Here is a 21,196-nt window from a genome sequence, read left to right as displayed (position 1 = left end):
GTCCTAATTTGATCGCCTGGGCTGCTCGTAAACAAGCTACAGTGTCCAGGAGTAGCACTGAAGCTGAATACAAAGCAATTGCAAATGCTACAGCTGAGATCATATGAGTACAGTCCTTGTTGAGAGAATTGGGAGTTTCTCAAACTCAGCCGCCTGTTCTTTGGTGTGACAACATTGGTGCTACATATCTGTCATCTAATCTAGTGTTTCATGCTCGGACAAAACACATTGAAGTTGACTATCACTTTGTGCGGGAACGTGTTGCATAGAAGCTACTCCACATCAAGTTCATCTCTTCAAAAGATCAACTTGCTGACATCTTCACGAAGCCTCTACCACAACCTCAGTTTGTAGGCTGCAGACGCAATCTTAACGTACTTTGTACTTCATGGCATAGTTAAGATTGAGGAAAGGTGTTAAACTGTATTTATACGTAACCTCTGTATAGGTCTTGTATATTGTACCGTACATCTTTATGTACCCTTATATATATAAGATAGCCACATCCATTATGGGTGTCGTGCAGTTTCCCCAAACCCTAAGTCTTACGGAGAACAACGAAATGCTGGCGGCAGCAGGGCGAAGGTCCGCCTTACAACATCGCGGCAACATACACCGTCCAGGCGACCAGTCAATCCCGGCGCTGTGCTCGGTACAGTAACTGAAGCCGACGACCCGAAATATTTGGCCGGCACCTACCGCGGCACCGGAGCGGGAGCGGGCCAAGGGGCCGTCTCCCCGTGCACCGCACCGCACCGCCGCTCGGCAGCCCCCATCCCGGCGCGGTCAACCGCGTCGACCCCACCCGAGTAGAAGCCCGGCTCGCCCCCACCAACCCACAAAGACGACCACCACATGTCTCACACGGCGACGCACCACCTCGCCCCGTCCCGGTCCCCGTAGTCGCAAAAGCTGAACAAAAGGCAACGCGAGAGAGAAATCGCGGGAAATCACCGGCGCCAACCCCACGCGCGCCCGCGTATAAGTGCCGCGCACCACCACGCCTGCCATTCCCCAGCCCGCCAGCCCACTCACCCCTCCCCCTCTCTTTTCCAGCTCCTGCTCTCATCATCGCGGCCCGAGGCTAGGCGCCCCGCGCGCATGGCAGTGGCACTCGCCGCGCGCCACCAACTGCCGCACTGACGCCGCCGCGCAAGCGCAGGGCTCGTTCGACCGCGCGGAGTAAACCTAGGTGAGCGATCGGGCTTGGGGCGCGATGGAGAAGGTGTGGGACTCGGGGCGGCGGATGAGCCGGAGCATCGGGCGGGGGATGGGGGTGGAGACGTGGGGCGTCGACGAGGCCTTCCTGCAGGGCGGCGGCGGCGGCGGGAGCAGGCGCGGCAGCCGGGGCCGCGCCGACGACGACGAGGAGGCGCTGCGGTGGGCGGCCATCGAGCGCCTCCCCACCTACAGCCGCATGAGGACGTCCATCCTCCAGGCCGAGGCGGCCGCCGCGGCCGCCGCCTCGCCAACTGACGGGGCGGCAGAAGGCAAGCAGCAGTACAAGGAGGTGGACGTGCGGAAGCTGGCGGTGGGCGAGCGGCAGGAGTTCATCGAGCGCGTCTTCCGCGTCGCCGAGGAGGACAACCAGCGCTTCCTCCGCAAGCTGCGCGACCGCATCGACAGGTACGTACGTTAATTACCACCTGCTTCCCCCCCGTCAATAATCAACTCCAAACATACGTAATCCACTTCAGCTACCACAGCTTGCCGTTACTCATTTTGGTTTTTATACTCGCGTGCGACCCCGACCAACAAAATAAGTACAAAGCTGATTAAGCATGCGATTTCCACTGGCTTGAAACTTTGGCCGTAGCAGCGGACTACGTGCAGGCGCACGCCATTGCATGTCACGGTTGTTGCATAATCTTAATCATTACTAGCTCCTTGCTTAATATAAACACCACAAGAACAACAACTTGTCGATCATGACCACAACAGACATGTTTCAATTCAAAACACTCGGAAAGGTACCTCTCAACTGCGCAATGCGCACTCAATCAGGCAAAAGGACGCTAAAAAACCCGGCCGATCTCTCGTATCAGATATCGCTCCCAAAACGAGTATAATCCTCCATCCATACTTTCTCGCAGAATTATTCGTTCCATACTCCGGAAATTAAGACTTTTAACCCACCCGGTGCGGTAGGCTCCCGGCCATCCTTACCTGTGGGAGGCTTCAGTTTTCACACGTGCTGTGATGTGTTGATTGAAAAGTAGTCTGTGGTCTTCTTGGTGTGGCTGAAGCTGTACGCACGAAGAAAGTGATTGATGGCAATGTGGCACTAGATATTGGCGTTCACTTCTCTCCCTATCCCTGTTTGCAATATGTTTCCAGGAACTAATTAGTGGGCCGGATGCACCTGTCGAAACGTCGCTGCATGCAGGTGAACCGATCCAAATCAATGTACCGACCGAGCTGAAACTAACCACAAGGGCCTGCGTAATTACGTCAGCAGGCATGCGCATGACATCAGCACACCAACTGTTCTTTTTTTAATTTTTTTTTGCAGATTAACCTGTGGAGTTAGTTAAATTTTGACATCCACACAATTTGAGTGCAGTCTCCTTCTGCATAACTTAATTCGAGTTGTGGATTAGGATCAACCGTAATACTGCAGTATAGTTAGTAGCAGTTGACTGAACAATCCATGGAGTTGTGCACCAGTAGCACTAGCCGTGTACTACGCCTTAGTTCAGATCAACCTTTGCAAAAGGAGAAATGGAATATGTGTTAGTTCAAGTTTCTTCGCGGTTTGCTTTTGGGACTACAAGTTTGCAGTATTTTAGGAGTGCTCTTTCTACTTTCTTGATAGAAAATGATGCACTTTGTGTGAGATTCGAAATGGAAACATTCTGCCTGTCTCTGGCCCCAAAGGTCGCCTAAAGTTGACAGCCAAACCCACACCGTAGCTGGCTTGCTCCCAACGTGGATGAATGATGGCGCCAACAGTAACATAGATCATTTCCTTTTATGGCGTGAAGACACATAAAAATCAACCGCTGACCCATCGAACATTCTAAAATAGTTTATTTGTGTCCCATACCTTACTAATAAGTAACTAATGAAGTACTCCCTCCGGTTCTTTTTATTCTGCATATAAGAATTGTCTGAAGTCAAACTTCATAAAGTTTGAAGTCATGACACATCTACTGATATTGATTTTACATTATGAATAGTGACATTTTTTTCTATAAAGTCGGTCAAACTTTATGAGGCTTGATTTCAGACAAATCTTATATATAATTAAATGGATAATGTTTGTGGGAAGAAAATAATATCGAAATGAAAATCGCATGCATGCATGCAGGGTGGGCATCGAGCTCCCGACGGTGGAGGTGCGGTTCGAGCGGCTGACGGTGCAGGCGCGGTGCCACGTGGGCAGCCGCGCGCTGCCGACGCTGCTCAACGCGGCGCGCAACATCGCGGAGGGCGCCCTGGGGCTCCTCGGGATGCGGCTGGGCCGGCAGGCGACACTCACCATCCTCAAGGACATCTCGGGCGCCGTCCGGCCCTCGAGGATGACGCTGCTGCTGGGCCCGCCGTCGTCGGGGAAGACGACCCTGCTGCTGGCCCTGGCCGGCAAGCTGGACCCGTCTCTGGCGCGCGGCGGCGAGGTGGCCTACAACGGGTTCCCGCTGGACGAGTTCGTGCCGCAGAAGACGGCGGCGTACATCAGCCAGACGGACGTGCACGTCGGCGAGATGACCGTCAAGGAGACGCTCGACTTCTCGGCCAGGTGCCAGGGCGTCGGCACCAAGTACGGTAAGTACACCAACCCTTCACCTAGCTACCTAGCTACCTACCTGTGCATGGATTGCGTGGAAGAACTTTAATCCACGGCCTTGCTGGCTTTGGCTTTCGGACAAGTGGTGGATGATTGAGGATTTTGAATGATGGGGGGACAAATATATTCTGTTGCAGATCTCCTGACCGAGCTGGCGAGGAGGGAGAAGGAGGCCGGCATCCGGCCGGAGCCGGAGGTTGACCTTTTTATGAAGGTAGGCTAACATCTTGGCATGCACGCTCTTTTCGCCGCAGTTGTGGGTACAATATTCGGAGGAGATTGGTTCCTATAGAAACATACAATCACAATTCCAAACTTAGATTCACTTAGGAGTAGTAAAAGAAGAAAAAAAATTCAACAATGATCAGTGTTGTTTTAACTTGTGTTTTGTCCTTGAAACTTCACATTCTATTAATAGACCATCACCTTCTTAACATGCCCCCCAAAAGATAGGGGCTCCATTTTTCTAAAACGAAATGACACTCGTGTGAAACATGTACGAACGATACGACTGGCAGGTGAGCCGGCCGACGTGTTCTCAGATGGTTCACAAAAGAGGAAGCGTCTTATGAAACGGACATGCTTTGTTTCCAAGCTTTTTTATTTACTTTCTCTGTACTATGCACATCAATGACGCATTCCCTGTCTGTCTCCAGGCCACTTCGATGGAGGGAGTGGAGAGCAGCCTCCAGACGGACTACACCCTCAGGGTACGTACGCGCGCGCGCACGCCTGTCTGAATGTCCTTTTCTGACGTCGCATGAGGCTGCAGTTTTCTTGGTTTCGCTTCTTTTTTGCCTGGCCGAAATCGCACCGTGGCGAGGTTGGCGAGATGTTACAGCGACCACACATTGACAAATCTGCACCCATCTAGAAAATGTTCCCCCTTTCTTGATCATGGCCAGTGTGCAGTGTACTCAAGCAAGGAACAATCCCAGTCAGTCATGGACAGCACGGCACAGCACGAAGCAGAGGTGCGGTGGTGGTAGCAGTCATGGTGGCGGGGGTGGCGGCACACGGTCCACACGAACCAAGAACACCAACCCACGCCGTCGTCGCAGCGAGTAGTGGTTGAGGCTGAGCCAGCATAGCCAGAAGGATAAGCACTCCGACTCGACTCGAGTGGCAGCGGGAGTCGGTAGCAAGTAGGCAGTGCGTTGGTCTGCAGCTCGCTCACCCCTTCTCCCTCTTTTGACTTGCTTGGAAAGCGCAGAAGCTCTGCTCCATTTTCCACCGTCGGTGGGGCCTCGCTGCGCCTAGCTTTGGGGGACGGGGGGTTGGTGGACGGACGCACGCTCCGGCTCGCCGTGATGATGGCGTCACCGGATCGCGATGACAGGCGCAGCGCATCGCATCGCATCGCACCGGCGGCCGGCCGGCCGCGAGATGCCCGTGACCTGTTTGCCGTTATGCCCGGCCGGGGCCGCGGCCTTTTCTTTGTCCCGCATGGCGGGTAGCGGTTCCTTTCGGGCCATCAACCCCCGGTTTGACGAGTGGCCCTAACGAAATGGAAATCTCGCCGTGATTACCTTGACCGCGACGGACGTGGACGTGATGACGGAGTGCTTGTTTTTGACCAAGTTTGTTTGTGCCTTTTTTTTCCATGGGGACAGATACTGGGGCTGGACATATGCGCGGACACCATCGTCGGCGACCAGATGCAGAGGGGCATATCCGGCGGCCAGAAGAAGCGCGTCACCACCGGTAACCTAATCTCTCGCCATCACCCCGTCATGCTTACCTCACCATTCTGTCACATCATATTATATTTAATAAATGGCTGTGTAGGGTAATTCTCCTTTTCAAAGAAATAAAAAATGGCATGTCGTATTAGGCCTTGTACAATGGGAGGTGCTTAGGAGAGGTGCTTAGAGAAATAAACCAGGATTTCCTTAAGCACCGGTGCTTATTTGTACAGGGTAGACGCTTAACTAAGCGTCTCTCCTATAGAAATAGGCACCGGTGCTTCAGAAAAATCCGGTTTATTTTTCTAAGCACCTGCCTAAGCATCTCCCATTGTACAAGGCCTTAGAGGCTCCTCCTGAGAGGAATTTGCTGAACATGTTGGCCTTTCTAGAAGGCTGGTGAGGTTTAGGTGTCCATGCATACATACATACAGTTGCTGTGTCACATCCTGTGGTTCCTACGGTTGAAGGGTGTCTGTGCCATTGAGATGTGTTTCAGGTCCACACATTAGGGGCCTGAGCGTTTGGTTGGGAGTTTGGGAGGGCACGAGGCCATTAGCGTGCTGCCATTGCACAGTTGTTGGAGGGTCGTTGCCACTCTTTCGATGTTTCCTCTAAGAACGTACGAACGAACGCTACGATCCAACCTCTAGAGGAACTAATCGTGATCCTGACATGCTAGAGCTTCATACCTCTTCTTTTGGCCTTTAGCAGCAGCCTATGCCGTGGCAGATTACCGAGTGGTGACACTTTACAGAGTCAGCGGCAATTTGCAGAGTTGCTGAAAATAATGGACCATAAATATATATATGGCCGAAAACTGCTGGCGGGGATATCGCATTATGGACGGGTTGCAGTTTACATGTGTTGCTACATTGCTTACTGACCCGTTCCTGCACGAGCAGTTTCCTTAGCTTGTTTCTGCTTTGCGAAGAACAAGACCGCTGCATTATATAATTGTTTTCACGTTGAATGTTGTATTTCTTCTTCATGAAAGGGCAGTGCTTCCGCCAATTTTTTGCAGAAATAAAATGCATTCCACATAATTGAAGCCGGGCCGAAAGTGCAATCGGGAAAGCAGCTTGATTTTTAGCTTAGAAATGTATACCAATGCTAAAGCAACAAGTTCAAACCATTTCACACGGATTTTGTGTTGAGGGGTCAATGGTTGGTGTCAGCATGATATTGCTTGTTACCAAACTGTATCGATTTCTTCTTAATTGAAAAGACAGAGCTCCTGCCAGGTTCATAATGATAATAATAAATAATAATATAAATTGATGAATCCGAGGAATTTTCAGAACATTACCAGGATGCAGGTCTTTGAAATGATTTGGCTCATCTGACTTGCAGGAGAGATGATTGTCGGTCCGACAAAGGTGCTATTCATGGATGAGATATCGACTGGGTTAGACAGCTCCACCACCTTTCAGATTGTCAAATGTCTGCAGCAGATTGTGCACTTGGGCGAGGCCACCATCCTCATGTCCCTCCTCCAGCCAGCCCCTGAGACCTTTGAACTCTTTGATGACATCATCCTACTGTCAGAAGGCCAGATTGTTTATCAGGGACCCCGTGATTGTGTCCTTGAATTCTTTGAGTCCTGTGGCTTTCGCTGCCCAGAGCGCAAGGGCACTGCAGACTTTCTTCAAGAGGTAACATCAAGCACTAGCCTAGTTATCAGTTACCGTCTTCCTGAGCGTTCCATGTTAATTATTATTTTTGAAGGGATGAAAGCTCCATGTTATGATATAAATGAAAGCCTTGTATTTAATTTTCTCAGGTGACATCAAAGAAGGATCAGGAGCAGTACTGGGCTGACAAGCAGAGACCGTACCGATATGTTTCAGTCTCAGAATTTGCGCAGACGTTTAAACGGTTTCATGTTGGACTACAACTCGAGAACCATCTCTCAGTGCCATTTGACAAGAGCCGCAGCCATCAGGCTGCCCTGGTATTCTCCAAGCACTCGGTATCAACTCGAGAGCTCCTCAAGGCATCCTTTGACAAGGAGTGGCTCCTCATAAAGCGCAACTCATTTGTATACATCTTCAAGACCATACAGGTGGGCATAATTTTCCTGTCCATATCGCCACTTCTTAAAATCCACAATGCGAAGAACCTGACATTATTTCTCGGTGAACTCCGAAGCTCATTATTGTAGCCCTTATCGCGTCAACAGTCTTTCTAAGGACTCAGATGCACACAAGGAATCTGGATGATGGTTTTGTCTACGTGGGAGCACTGCTTTTTACTCTGATTGTGAACATGTTCAATGGTTTTGCCGAGCTCCCTTTGACCATCACAAGGTTGCCGGTGTTCTTCAAGCACCGGGACCTCCTCTTCTACCCTGCTTGGATATTCACACTACCGAATGTCGTTCTCAGAATCCCATTTTCAATGATCGAATCCATAGTATGGGTGGTTGTCACATACTACACTATGGGATTTGCCCCAGAAGCTGACAGGTACATATGGAGTAGAGTACATGTTGTTACGTGAATCAGGACCTATAACTTTTGTGACTGCTAAATTGCCATCTTTGTGCGCAGATTCTTCAAGCAGTTGCTCCTTGTGTTCTTGATCCAGCAGATGGCTGGTGGGCTTTTCAGAGCAATTGCTGGCCTTTGTAGATCCATGATCATTGCTCAAACCGGAGGAGCCCTGTTCCTTCTCATCTTCTTTGTCCTTGGAGGATTTCTTCTGCCAAAAGGTCGATTACTTATCTTGTTCATTTTCACTTCACATTCTTCTGCAGCTTTGCTGACTAGTCCTTTGCTCTCCACTATCAACAGACTTCATCCCAAAATGGTGGATCTGGGGCTATTGGATTTCACCGCTGGTGTATGGATATAATGCTCTAGCAGTGAATGAATTCTATTCTCCTCGGTGGATGGACAAGTTTGTAATGGTTAGCTCATTGCAGCACTCATCTTTCACTGATTGACGTGTATGCTTTTCTAACAAGCTGTGTTCATGTTGATAGGACAAGAATGGTGTTCCTAAAAGACTAGGTATGGCTATGCTTGAAGGCGCCAACATTTTTACTGACAAAAACTGGTTCTGGATTGGAGCAGCAGGGCTGTTAGGTTTCACAATCTTCTTCAATGTGCTCTTTACTTTGTGCCTCACGTATCTGGATCGTAAGTATTGGAAAATTAATCTTATTGCCTTCCGAGTTCTGATAATAAATTTTGGATCAGTATGTAACCCACTTACTCTTTACTCGTTAGCCTTGGGCAAACCACAAGCTGTTATATCTGAAGAAACTGCAAAGGAAGCAGAAGACAATGGGCTTCCGAGAGAGACAGTAAGCAATGGCAGCACAAGAAGAAATGGCAGCATGAAATCGAAGGATGGGTCCAATAACAGTAAGCTATTCTGACTGAATTCATATGTAAATAGGACAGCATAAGTAAAAGTTTCTAAACTGAAAGCTAAAATTATTTCAGAGGAAATGAGAGAGATGAGACTGAGTGCTCGTTTGAGCAATAGTTCATCAAATGGAATTTCTAATGGGATTTCACGAGTCATGTCCGTTGGCAGCAATGAAGCTGCTCCAAGAAGAGGAATGGTTCTTCCATTCTCCCCTCTATCTATGTGTTTTGATGATGTGAACTACTATGTCGACATGCCTGCAGTGAGTTCACTATGCACAATTTTCTCATCATTGTTTTCCTCAAACAAGCATCAAAATGAGTCCTCATGACTTTTTTCCACAGCATTTTGTCATGTTCTTATCGTACCTTCCTCCTCAATTAGAAATCTGGAAAATTTATGAGGTCTTCCTATCTATGTAGGAAATGAAACAGCAAGGAGTGACTGATGATAGGCTCCAATTGTTACGTGATGTTACTGGATCATTTAGACCTGGAGTGCTAACAGCACTCATGGGAGTCAGTGGAGCAGGAAAGACCACTCTTATGGATGTTTTAGCTGGAAGAAAGACTGGTGGTTACATTGAAGGAGATATCAGAATTTCTGGTTATCCGAAGAACCAAGCAACATTTGCAAGGATTTCTGGCTATTGTGAGCAAAATGATATCCATTCACCTCAGGTCACGATTAGGGAATCTCTGATATACTCCGCCTTCCTGCGTCTTCCTGAAAAGATCGGAGATCAAGATATCACTGATGAAATCAAGATTGTAAGTCATGTCTTTTTGCCTTTTGGAATACTATATCTTTAGTTGCTTACTAACTTATATTGGAATATCGAATCATTTTGCTACTTTGACAAGGTGAATTAAGCATTTTCACTTGATTTTTACAATTAGTGTATACCTCTTGGATCTTGGTACAAGTTAATTGGATGCTTGAGATTTGATAAATATATGTCAAGAAATGTTCATACAACTTGGAATTTTTTGTTTGCTTTATCAAGCTCTTATCTGACATTGTTTCAATGGTTTCAGCAATTTGTTGATGAAGTTATGGAGTTAGTGGAGCTCGACAATCTGAAGGATGCTTTAGTTGGACTGCCAGGAATTTCAGGTCTTTCAACAGAGCAAAGAAAGAGGTTAACAATAGCTGTGGAGCTTGTCGCAAATCCATCGATCATCTTCATGGATGAACCGACATCAGGTCTTGATGCAAGAGCAGCAGCAATTGTCATGAGAACAGTGAGGAACACTGTTGACACTGGACGGACAGTGGTTTGCACAATCCACCAGCCAAGCATTGACATCTTTGAAGCTTTTGATGAGGTGACCACTGAACATAGACAAATCAGTTTAAGTGTTAGTTCAACCTTTTCAGCAACTAAACTATAACTCGAGCTCTTTCCTGCAGTTACTATTACTGAAAAGAGGAGGCCAGGTAATATACTCTGGGAAACTGGGTCGCAACTCACAGAAAATGACTGAATACTTCGAGGTACGGATAGAATTACACGATTATGGTTTTTTTAAGTGGGAGATATCATTTAAATAACTAAAATAATTTTTTTATGTCTAATATTATGTTCAATGCTACCAGGCGATTCCTGGAGTGCCTAAAATCAAAGATAAGTACAACCCTGCAACGTGGATGCTTGAGGTCAGTTCAGTTGCTGCAGAAGTACGCCTGAGTATGGATTTTGCTGACTACTACAGGACTTCAGATCTGTACAAGTAAGGAAAACATGTTTTTCATCATATGGACCTCTAATGTTTTTCTCAAAGTGCATAATCATGGCACAACTTTAAGGAACAAAATTCTCATGCAATACACTGTCTGTATTTCCAGGCAAAACAAGGTATTGGTGAGCCAGCTAAGTCGACCAGAACCAGGAACATCAGATCTGTATTTTCCTACAGAATACTCGCAATCCATTATAGGGCAGTTCAAAGCCTGCCTCTGGAAGCATTGGCTGACCTATTGGCGCAGCCCAGATTACAACCTTGTCAGATTTTCCTTCACTTTGTTCACAGCCTTGCTGCTGGGCTCCATCTTTTGGAAGATTGGCACCAATATGTAATTACTGTACTTATCTTCATCTTTGACTCCTTAATCCTAATGTACCAGCATCTGAATTTTTGGTGCCTTGTGATGCAGGGGGGATGCCAATACTCTTAGAATGGTCATTGGAGCAATGTACACAGCAGTGATGTTTGTCGGCATCAACAACTGTGCAACCGTTCAACCAATTGTTTCAATCGAGAGAACAGTTTTCTACCGAGAGAGGGCTGCTGGGATGTACTCTGCACTGCCATATGCCATTGCTCAGGTAAGAATAGAGTAAAATAAAAGAGCTATAACTAAACAGAGTGGTAGATAAAGTATTAAGGTTGTCATTGGCTTCTTCGGGTATCTCAAGCCTTTGTGTGTTGCTTCAGGTTGTCATGGAGATACCTTATGTCTTCGTCCAAACCTCGTATTACACCCTCATCGTATACGCCATGATGAGCTTCCAGTGGACAGCTGTCAAGTTCTTCTGGTTCTTCTTCGTCTCCTACTTTTCCTTCCTCTACTTCACCTACTACGGGATGATGACTGTATCAATCTCACCAAACCATGAGGTTGCAGGCATCTTCGCCGCAGCTTTCTATTCCCTATTCAACCTTTTCTCTGGCTTCTTCATCCCAAGACCGGTAAGTTGTGTTCCTACATTAGATGATTGTTGCAGTTCTTGCTTTTTCGTAAGATCAATTACTTATTCTGTTCTTGCTTTGTCCAGAAAATCCCCAAATGGTGGATCTGGTACTACTGGATTTGCCCATTGGCATGGACAGTGTATGGGCTCATAGTGACACAATACGGAGACATGGAAGACATCATCACCGTCCCAGGCCAATCTAACCAGACAATCAGCTACTACATAACACATCATTTTGGATACCACAGGAGCTTCATGGCGGTCGTTGCACCGGTGCTTGTGCTCTTTGCAGTGTTCTTCGCTTTCATGTATGCTCTCTGCCTCAAGAAGTTGAACTTTCAAACACGGTAGGAGCGGAAAGCCAACAGACAAGATCTCACAGGCAATATGGTCGATTTTTCTTGATCCAACTCTTCTTTTGTCCTTCCATTTTTGGGTCTATTTATGTGCCAGTGTAAATACAGGTGTAGTTTTTTGGATTCCTTACATAGTCAAATACGATGAGGGTGCACCAGCCTTTCAGGCTTGGAAGTGTATTGCATTGCAAATTTGCAAGACTGCGATGAGCAGAATTTGTTCATGGCCTATAAATACATTGGAGTTTTTTCTTTCACAAGTTCACAACCGATTTTGTCTAGCAGTAAGGATAGCAGCCTTTGGGCTTTCTAAATGGTGAATATTTTCTTCTTTTTTCTGTTACCACAATGGAAGTTTAAATTTTGACCACATGAGATCAGATTTCGAATAGATTGTATAATTGCATTTTTCAGTGATGTTAAGGGACATGCTATAGTGGTGAAAATATAAGAATGCTCAACATCTGATGTACATAACGAAAACATCCAATTTTCTGAGAAGTACAATTTCTTATTCTCAATTGCTCATATCGTTGGAACAGGGAGATGCTATCTTACATTAGAAAAAGGGAAGAAGCTAAAACAACAAGAATGACAACCTTTCTTCTATTTAACACTCAACAATGTTTTGTCGAAGCAGTGTCGTATGTACAGTGTCATTTACATTCTCACTTAAACAAAGGGCAGCATCACTAAGCAGCCATCAACTTAAAAAATACTTTCTGAATTTTCTGTACATAAAGGAACAAGAATATTGAAAGAAGTTCATCGACTTTGAGCTAATTCCATCGCTTCGGAGTATTCGAGGTTCTTGGTGAGGATGTTGCTTGTGTAATTGTGCTTCTTCGTGTGCTTGCTGACGCTGTAACAAAATAGTTGGTAAACACTTCAGAGTACTGTATGTGTGTCTGGACCTAGTGAAGCTTATGTCTGCTGTATTGTATCAAATGTATAATTTAAGCTCAGTTAATTTAAATTGTACCCGAAATGTTTGGTTAGGGAGCTTAGTTCATGAATGGGTAAATACTGCACAAGAGTAACTGGGGACGGCGCGGATCAAAGCAGATACTGTATAATACTAGAGTCGGGAGAAATAGACCATAGGTGCAGGAGGAGACCTTTAATGAACAGATATGATGTACTCCCTCCATCCCAAAATGCTCGACTTTATACTAACTTTAGTACAAAGTTATACTAAGGTTGAGACACTTATTTTGGGACAGAGGGAGTATAAGCCTTTTTAGATATTCCAATATGGACTACTACGGAGCAAAATGAGTGAATCTACACTCTAAAATACATCTATATACATCCGTATGTAGTCCGTATTGAAATCTCTAATAAAAAGGCTTATATTTAGAAACGGAAGAAGTATATTCTTTTATAGCGCTCACTTGAGCAGTGCCTTAAGACTCAAATTATCTCCTAATCTTCCAGCCAAACTAACAGAACTAAATCTGCTGCAGTTCATGAGCCACAGTAACTATAGTCCATGAGCTATAATAACTTGAAGTGGGCCCAGACTCATGACATGCTCCCTGTAGATTTCTAAATTGTCTTATCATGTTATTTCGTGGGTACTGGTTTAATTTTTCCAAGCATTAAATCTGCACTTGTTTACGCGGTCAATGGAATATTCTGAAATATAATAGGAGTACTACTATACTTATCTTTAGATAATAGTACTAGCGTACATTCTGAAGCATTATAAGGACATTGCAATAATCTTTACTCAGATATTTAGATCCTAAGCCACGAACAGTTGATTTAATTGCACCCCAAAGCAGTAACCATATCTGCTATGGTGGCGCACAATTTCAATGAGATACAAGTGAGCTTACCTGAAGATCTAGGAGTAGAATCTCTTGATTTGGGCCACACACTAGAAGATGGGGCTGTTTTTGGTGTTGTTGCCTTTTGTACTCGAGTAGTCACCTTAGGTCTGCATGAGGAAGAATGAGTGCTTACAAGTAAAAATAGGTAAGCCAAAAGGCTAAGGGCCAAGTAAGCATATAGAGATATTCATCTAAGATTTTTGACATCATAGTGCCTAATTACCTTAGTTACCTACTCCAGTCACATGGATTGCTTTTACTTGTATTAATTAATAGTGCATTTTTACATGGTAGAGAATACTAAAGGGAATTTCTCCCCTCCTATGAACAGAAAGATGGTACAGTACTAAATTGAAAATGGAACCATGAGTTCATGATGCTACCAAGACAACCGGAAGTACTTACAGTCGATCTTTTGGTGTGTTGGGTGCAGTTTCTTGTTCTTTCCATGTGCTAGCTATTTTTTCCTGCTCCGGGAAGAGAGCAAAGTCAACCATGCTACTTATTGAGCCGTCGGTTTCTGTACCCATGGATATGCCACTATCTGATATATCGCTTAACCTCCCCTCTGAATCAGCGTAACCAAAGCTGGCAAGCTCAGGGTCAGCTGAATTCGGACCCATATCATCTTCAGGGAGCTTGGAAAGTACCATAATCTCCCTCTGCTGCTGAATATCATCAATCGACTGCATGGAGCTAGTTTCAGAATGCCTGTCACTGATCTCAGAGAAGTTATCAGCATCGGAGCCTGCCCTACTGATAAGGCCCATTGCCTTTCCGCCAGATGCCGTTCTTCGATGTTGCATTTTGCTTCCCAGGGAGTATATTCCTGGGGAGGAGGACGAATGTTTCAGCAAGGAATCAGCACGTTTGCCTGTCTTTACCCTTGGACTGTGAGTCTGTAGCTGGTTGATCTCCTCATCCTTCTTTGCAATTTTATCTTTGAGCAGTGAGAGCTGCAGGGTGAAAAACAATATTATAGTAATCAAATGATACATGGAAGTATCATGTGGTAAACTGTTAATATTATAGTATTTTTTCTCAAAAAAAATATTGTATGTTTTTTCCATGGGAAGTATCATGTAGTTGCATTTCATGCCAGAGGTAAGTTCCACGCTTACACCATCTATTATGTTTTCCAGGTGCATAGAACACATTGAGGATACTAGAATAGTACTAGTTATATGTAATCAAGAGAAGTTGGTTATACATTTCTGTTGCCAGTGTTTCAATAATAAATTAGTTAGCAAAATATAAAACATGCAAAATTCTTCACCTGTTCCTTAAATTCTTTGATATCTTTGCCCTCTTTATTTGCCTTTGCAGCACCTAGTTCCACTCCTGAAACTCTTTCAGCAAACCTCAAAGTACTTAAACTCTCTGCATAAGATGAGACATCTGGATTGATCTGCACAAACATCAGGGTCTTCGCATGGCCACCTACAAATGAATCTTTTCAAGTTATAAAAAATATAAAACATGTAAAACAGTGTTAGATAGCCAATGAGGAAAGATAGGCACCCAAAGAACTTTGCAGGACTTGTGTAAGTTTGCTGTTTCGGTATGGCACATGAGAAGTCTTCTGTGATAAAGAAAATATAACATCTCCAAGAGCAGACAGAGATTTATTGATGTGTTGTGCTTCTTTGAGTCTATCGCCTGTAACAGCAGAACGGTCCACCCTTTCGCTTCCAGCAAGATCAACAAGATGGAGGGCCCCGCGCAAAGTAGCTCCAGTTTTCAAATCTTCACCTTGAACATGTACAGTGACAACACTGAAAAATACTCGAAATGAGCCTGGTTTTCAATAGAATCAGCAGGAAACCTCGACTGAAATCATGGAGCGGTAAGATTAACCTGTGAGATCTGCTGCTTCGCTCGTTCAGTGCTGTTGCACCCACAGATCGGTTCCCAAGTCCTGTTCTCATTAACTCAATAACATGGGTCGTAGAGTTGACGGGATGCAATGTTGCATCAGGAACAGCAAGCCCATTGGGATGGCTGGAATTCAAAATCCCTAGAGTGTGCAAGTTAAAGGAAACAACAGTATGTTCTTTACGTACTTGCATTTGTAACCTTCCAGAGGTTTAAGGGGGTGTGCTATGACAAGATGAAACAGATACGTGGCATTCCATTAAGGACAGTAAAGGGATGTTCAACCAAGTTCCAAGTTTCTACACGTTCATTTGAAGCGAATCAACTGACCAGTCAAGTTTACAACTAGACCTTAGGTTAAGTATTTCAGTTGCATTAATCCTTCTTTTTAATCTAGACACACTAACAATGGATTTGTTAACTAAATCAACACATCATAGTGTATGTATGTTGACCACATCAAAACAGATCAATATGCATAATAAACATAGGTGACTATACAATGTAAGCGACAAAAGGATATTTCTTCTCTGAACCATTGCTTCCTAAGAGATCATGGATTTGTTCGTTGTATATCTCAATCATTTGAACACTGACTTCATAATTGAGTGTATCTCCTCGATTGCGTGATATAAGGAACAGGTCGTTCAGAGCTCTGAAATTGACACCCAATTCCTCCTCCGTAGCATCTTCAGGTCCAGTCTGAGATATTAATTAGAAAAGGCACAATAAACACATCGTATCTGTCAATAAATAGTGGTTATAATTCTCAAAAAAGAAATTTAAGACTGTTATATTGAGATCTTCATACCATTGTGTAGGTTTTTCCTGATCCAGTTTGTCCATACGCAAAAATGCAAACATTATAGCCATCAAGGACTGATCTAACTAGTGGTTGAATGTCCCTGAATACCTCATCTAGAAAAAAACATAAATTAAAAAAATCAAACCACATCGTATACTACCACGGAATAGGCCACATATTCATCAGTACCTTGAGAAGTAGTGGGGCCAAGAACTTTGTTAAATTTAAACAACTTATTCCCCTCTTTTCCAATTTTTGTAGGGTTTGCTAAAATGAGTTCACCGTTATCACCAGTAATTTCAGTTGTACTAGACTTATGATCCTCGTTAGGAAGAAAAGGTCTTATCCGGCAAAAGACTCTGATATTTCCTGATAAAAAATTAGAACTCTTAGAAAGTTGACACAGTTATAATATCAGCATGTGTAAATTGACGTTGCTCACATAGCCACCTTTTAGCTCCTGAACCTCGTTGAACAATTTTCTGTTTTCTTCAAGAGCAGCGTGATACTTCTCTGAAGCATTTGCTAATACTTTAAGGCTTTGTCCTGCGGAATCAAATAAGATTTAAGTTATAAAGTGCCAACAACAAGAAGTCAATTAATTACTCACTCATTTGTTCATACCAAGGCCACTAAGTTCTTCAGACCATCTCTTCTGGCAGTTTTGGATTTCATGCCTAATGGAAATAGAAGATAACCTCAAATCCTGATAGGGAGAAGTTTTAACTTAAATTGATGACTTCATCAATTCTTAAAAGAAATATAGAGGAAATATAAAGATTGTTTTAACCAACCTATACCTGAATATTCTGCATTTGTACACCTACAAATTGGTTCAGCATGATTTCCTTCTGCTCCCAGGTTTGGATTCTTGCTTCCAACAATTCTTCAAGATATCTTTCTCTCTTAGTAGAATCTTCTAGTTTTAGCTCCACTTCCTTTATTCTCTGTTCAAAATTCCTATTTTCCTGTAAAGCCGTAGTCTTCAAATCTTGAATATATGTCTCATGTGATCTTCTTGCCATGGCAAGCTCTTGCCTGAGTTGTGATATTACATTGCCACTGTTCTCTTTATCCTTTAGAAGATTAACTACATCTTTGTTCTTAGTTTCCAACAGGCTGTGGCTCTTTTCACATGATGATTTCATGGCTTCTAATTCTAACTTTAATTTCATAATTGTAACTTTATAGTTTTCTTTCTCCTTCATCAAACTGATGAGTTCATCTTTATACATAATTGGCTTAGCTATATGTTCATCTGCTGATTGATTTCTATCCCCATCCTTGCCTTTCTTCAAGATAACCGTGCCTTCCTTCTCCTTTATTAACCTAGCCATTTCTTCCTTCTCTTTCATCAATCTAATTATGTCTTCCTTGTCATTCAACAATCTAGTCATATCTTCCTTATCCTTTGTCAGTGTAGTTACATTTTCCTTGTCCTTCGTCAGCTTTGTCTGATCTTCCTCAAGTAATTGCCTTTTCTCTTCAAATTTGTCTTTCTCCATCTGCAAATAAATTGAATTACTTTTGAAAAATAGAAAAAAATGTGTTCATTTTCTTATTTTTATTAGCAGTAATAAGTCTATTATTCTTGGTATGGATAAATTCAAACTCTTGGTTTTTCATCCTTCCTAAAGCAAAGACAGGCAAAGCTTCTGTGTGCAAAGTGTTTCTCTTGTAAAGATTGAAAGAGCAGACGTAGAAGTGGCATCAAATGAAAGATATGAGGGGAAAACATAGCAGGATTTCATAATTTGAATATAATATAGGAAAATGATGGTAATATGAAGATGTCACCAATGTTATATGAGAAACAAACCTTCATCCGGTGCACAGGCTCTGCAGCAACCTGGAAAACAATTAAGGAAAGAAAATAAGGAAAGAAGCCAACCATTTGCACTTATATTGAGGTCATCATCACCGAAACTTACATGTGCTTTTCCATTTGCTGCATTTGAGCTTACATGTATTTGCCCACTTGTCCCACTGGCCAATGCCTCTAAAACTCTAATCCTCGATTTGTATTTCTCTTCGCGTGCTTTCATAAGGTTATTTTGCTGCATGGAGGTTAAATTTACAACAAGAACAAACTGAAAAATTAAGTGTGAATAAGTATTCCTTACATTTCTTATGTGCTCAGCCTGCGTAGAAATTCGTCGTTCAACCTCCAATATGATCTTTCTCAACAAGAAAGCGAGATGCTGTGCAAAGAATACTATTTTCATATTCAAGAGGATGAAAAGAGTCTACAGCAAAATATATCGGAGTTTCAATGTATGAAAGGAATAAACTAACTGCATTGCTTTTGAGTAGCCTACATAAGGAATTTCTCCATTCTTCCTCTCAATAATCTCATCAAGGATGCCATTCACAACACTCAAAAGTGACTGAGTAGGGGCATTCTGCAACAAGAATATTGTGACGCAGAGAATGAAAATCAAATCTGATGTCTAAATAATTCCAACAGGTATATTTTAGTACACAGTACTTACATCCAAGCTGGTGGATTTCATCATATCTGAAATTTTAGAACTAGGCAGATCAGAATAACCTCCTTGCCTCAGTTGGAAGACTTCATGAAAATTGCGTCCGGCATGCCGTGCTGTAGAAGATAGTTCAGGTCGTGATATAACAGAAGGTGGTTCTACAGAAGAAGAAAAAATGATTTAGTTGATAACGGAACCTGTTTCGTATAAAAACATCTCTAATTGAAACGGTCAATAATGTATAAATCTACATACATGCAATTTAGTAGTACAACTTGACTGTTAAAATTACGATTTCTTCTATATTCTCAATCCTCAGGAATAATGTAAAGCACCACCCTCAGTATACCCTCACTGGATAACTCCTAGAGTTAATCCCCTACCCAAATCTTTGAACACATAAATAGGATCTCACCTGACATGGCTGGACTTTTGGAGACCTTCTGTAGCGTTGTTTCCATTTGTTTGACATCTTCTCTTACTTCAGAATTTTGTGTGACCTGGCCATTCTCCCTTCTGGGGAATCCCACGGTGTGCATCCTCCCATTTTGTGGAAGGCCGCAGGTCCAGCCTTCCCCAGCATGGGAGACAAACCGATCCCTTAGTGCAAGAAGACAGGCAACCACAGCTGACATCGGGCCCTAAATTAGTGGCAATAATGCCGCAACAAAACCCAATAAGGCCTCGAAGATGAAACTTTGTATTGCAGAAAACAGCTGGAACTGCAAACATGCTCCTTGGCAGCATTGCAAAACTGACAACTATTGCGAAAACACATGTGCATAGTACTACTGCAGCACATAATATCACATTAAAAAATTGTGGCACTCCAATATTTTATTAACTTCAATATTTTAGGCAGTTTAAACCTGTATTATGTTCAATGATAAAGAGGAATTCTCCATAATTTTGCCATTTGTACATGGCATCGGACTAGCCAACGCAATCGGTGTGTTACATGGGTTCTGGACTAGAACACACTATAGTTACAGACAGCAATTAACCATTTGTTTACTTAAAAAAACATTTTACCTGCAATTGGTACGTGTTCTAGTAAAGAACCCACGGCTGCATAGTTATATTTGTCATTTTTTACTTCAGAAAACAATTTACCACCGTCGCCGTAAAAAGACAATTTACCACTGTTTTACAATTAAACTGAACTTGAAACTGATCACCAACTATACTGGCCGATCAGATATTCAGATATCCTACCAGCTCGATAACTGGAGGTATTATTTGTTCAACTGTTTGAGAGTTGATGGTTATCGCAAACCACATGCGACATCCACTAGCAGTTAGATTCGGCAAGCACAGACTGACAGAGATTAATGTGTCACTTGCCCACACAACAAACCGTTCAATGACAACCGGCAACACAGAACCTAGAGCGAAAACGAGCTCCTAACTTGTTCGACGCGAAGCTCCAGCTACCTCACACTCACAGCAATCACATCATCCGATTCCCCGTCGGCAGGTGGCGACGGGTCAACGGGTAATCCAAAATATGAGCGCTGGTGATCACTATCACGCCGATTGCTGGATGAAGAACACAAACAAACAAACGACACGCGTACCGTCTCGAGGTCCGAGGGCGCGAAGCTGGGAAGGCCCATCCGCTCCACGGCCGCGAGGAACCGCCCGACATCGCGCTCCGCCGCCGCTGCGCCCTGCGGCACACGCAGTGTCAACGGCGATCACGACCAGACAAGCCGTAGCGGGAGAGAAGCGGGTGGGCGGGTGGCGGCGTACCTCGTAGCGCGGTGAGGCGGGGCGGGCGAGCTTGTCGAGCGCGGCGCGGAGCAGCGCGCCGTCCGCGAGCGCGGCCCTGAGCTCGTCGTCGGAGGCGCGCGGCGGCGGGAGCGGCAGCGGCAGCGCCGACTCCCGGAGCAGCGCGCGCAGCCACGCGACGGCCTCCGATCGCCGCCGCTCCGCTACGGGGGAAAATCAAAATGGTGGAACGAGTCAATAATTAACCATCATCGGCGTGGGGGCGACCATACTTTGAATGAAGCCCGAGAGGGTTTTACGTACGGGACTCGGCGGCGGTGGCGGCGGACATGGAAACCGAGTGCGGCCGGCGGACGGGCGCGGGCAGAGGGAGGAGAGGGTCGGGGGATTGGAGCCGAGAGCCGTTTGACCAGAAGAGGGAGGGAGGGCGAGCGCGCGCCGGGGAGAAGAGAGGCGTGGGCGAGTGGGCGACGTGCGGGGGCGATCGATGTGCTTGTGCTGTCTGCTGCGCGCTAGATTTTGGGGGTGATTTTGGTTCCCGTCGTGGATTGGGATTCTTC

General features: G+C 44.6%; 2 protein-coding genes across 3 annotated transcripts; one reads left to right on the top strand and one right to left on the bottom strand.

Moving 5' to 3' along the window:
* The first annotated feature begins 1,009 nt into the window (after positions 1–1,009).
* On the top strand, positions 1,010–12,172 carry LOC119328865 (ABC transporter G family member 42). The gene is made up of 21 exons (XM_037601857.1): positions 1,010–1,626; positions 3,311–3,765; positions 3,925–4,001; positions 4,444–4,497; positions 5,401–5,491; positions 6,826–7,127; positions 7,256–7,537; positions 7,624–7,940; positions 8,025–8,185; positions 8,268–8,383; positions 8,459–8,615; positions 8,706–8,843; positions 8,925–9,112; positions 9,273–9,620; positions 9,888–10,178; positions 10,264–10,347; positions 10,450–10,583; positions 10,699–10,926; positions 11,008–11,179; positions 11,289–11,543; positions 11,630–12,172. Exons 1-21 carry the CDS (start codon positions 1,217–1,219, stop codon positions 11,897–11,899), a joined length of 4,530 nt encoding a protein of 1,509 aa, XP_037457754.1. The 5' UTR covers positions 1,010–1,216; the 3' UTR covers positions 11,900–12,172.
* A 324-nt stretch (positions 12,173–12,496) lies between these two features.
* Positions 12,497–20,717, bottom strand: LOC119328866 (kinesin-like protein KIN-14M). 2 transcript variants are annotated; one of them, XM_037601858.1, is made up of 20 exons: positions 20,658–20,717; positions 20,483–20,575; positions 19,321–19,546; positions 18,912–19,063; positions 18,738–18,821; positions 18,543–18,620; positions 18,351–18,476; positions 18,239–18,268; positions 17,220–17,924; positions 17,044–17,125; positions 16,870–16,965; positions 16,609–16,788; positions 16,426–16,532; positions 16,138–16,316; positions 15,597–15,761; positions 15,261–15,514; positions 15,016–15,179; positions 14,145–14,695; positions 13,746–13,846; positions 12,497–12,766 (listed from the first exon to the last, which is right to left on the bottom strand). In XM_037601858.1, exons 2-20 carry the CDS (start codon positions 20,519–20,521, stop codon positions 12,684–12,686), a joined length of 3,402 nt encoding a protein of 1,133 aa, XP_037457755.1. In that variant the 5' UTR covers positions 20,522–20,575; positions 20,658–20,717; the 3' UTR covers positions 12,497–12,683. The 2 variants fall into 2 exon arrangements, with proteins under 2 accessions (XP_037457755.1, XP_037457756.1); XM_037601859.1 differs by lacking the exons at positions 18,912–19,063; positions 19,321–19,546; positions 20,483–20,575; positions 20,658–20,717 and having other exon boundaries at positions 18,715–18,761.
* Between the last annotated feature and the right edge of the window lie 479 nt (positions 20,718–21,196).

Source organism: Triticum dicoccoides, chromosome 7A (genome assembly GCF_002162155.2).
Source record: "Triticum dicoccoides isolate Atlit2015 ecotype Zavitan chromosome 7A, WEW_v2.0, whole genome shotgun sequence".
NCBI lineage: Eukaryota > Viridiplantae > Streptophyta > Magnoliopsida > Poales > Poaceae > Triticum > Triticum dicoccoides.
Note: the sequence above shows the minus strand (reverse complement) of the source record. Positions and strands in the feature narration are given on the sequence as shown.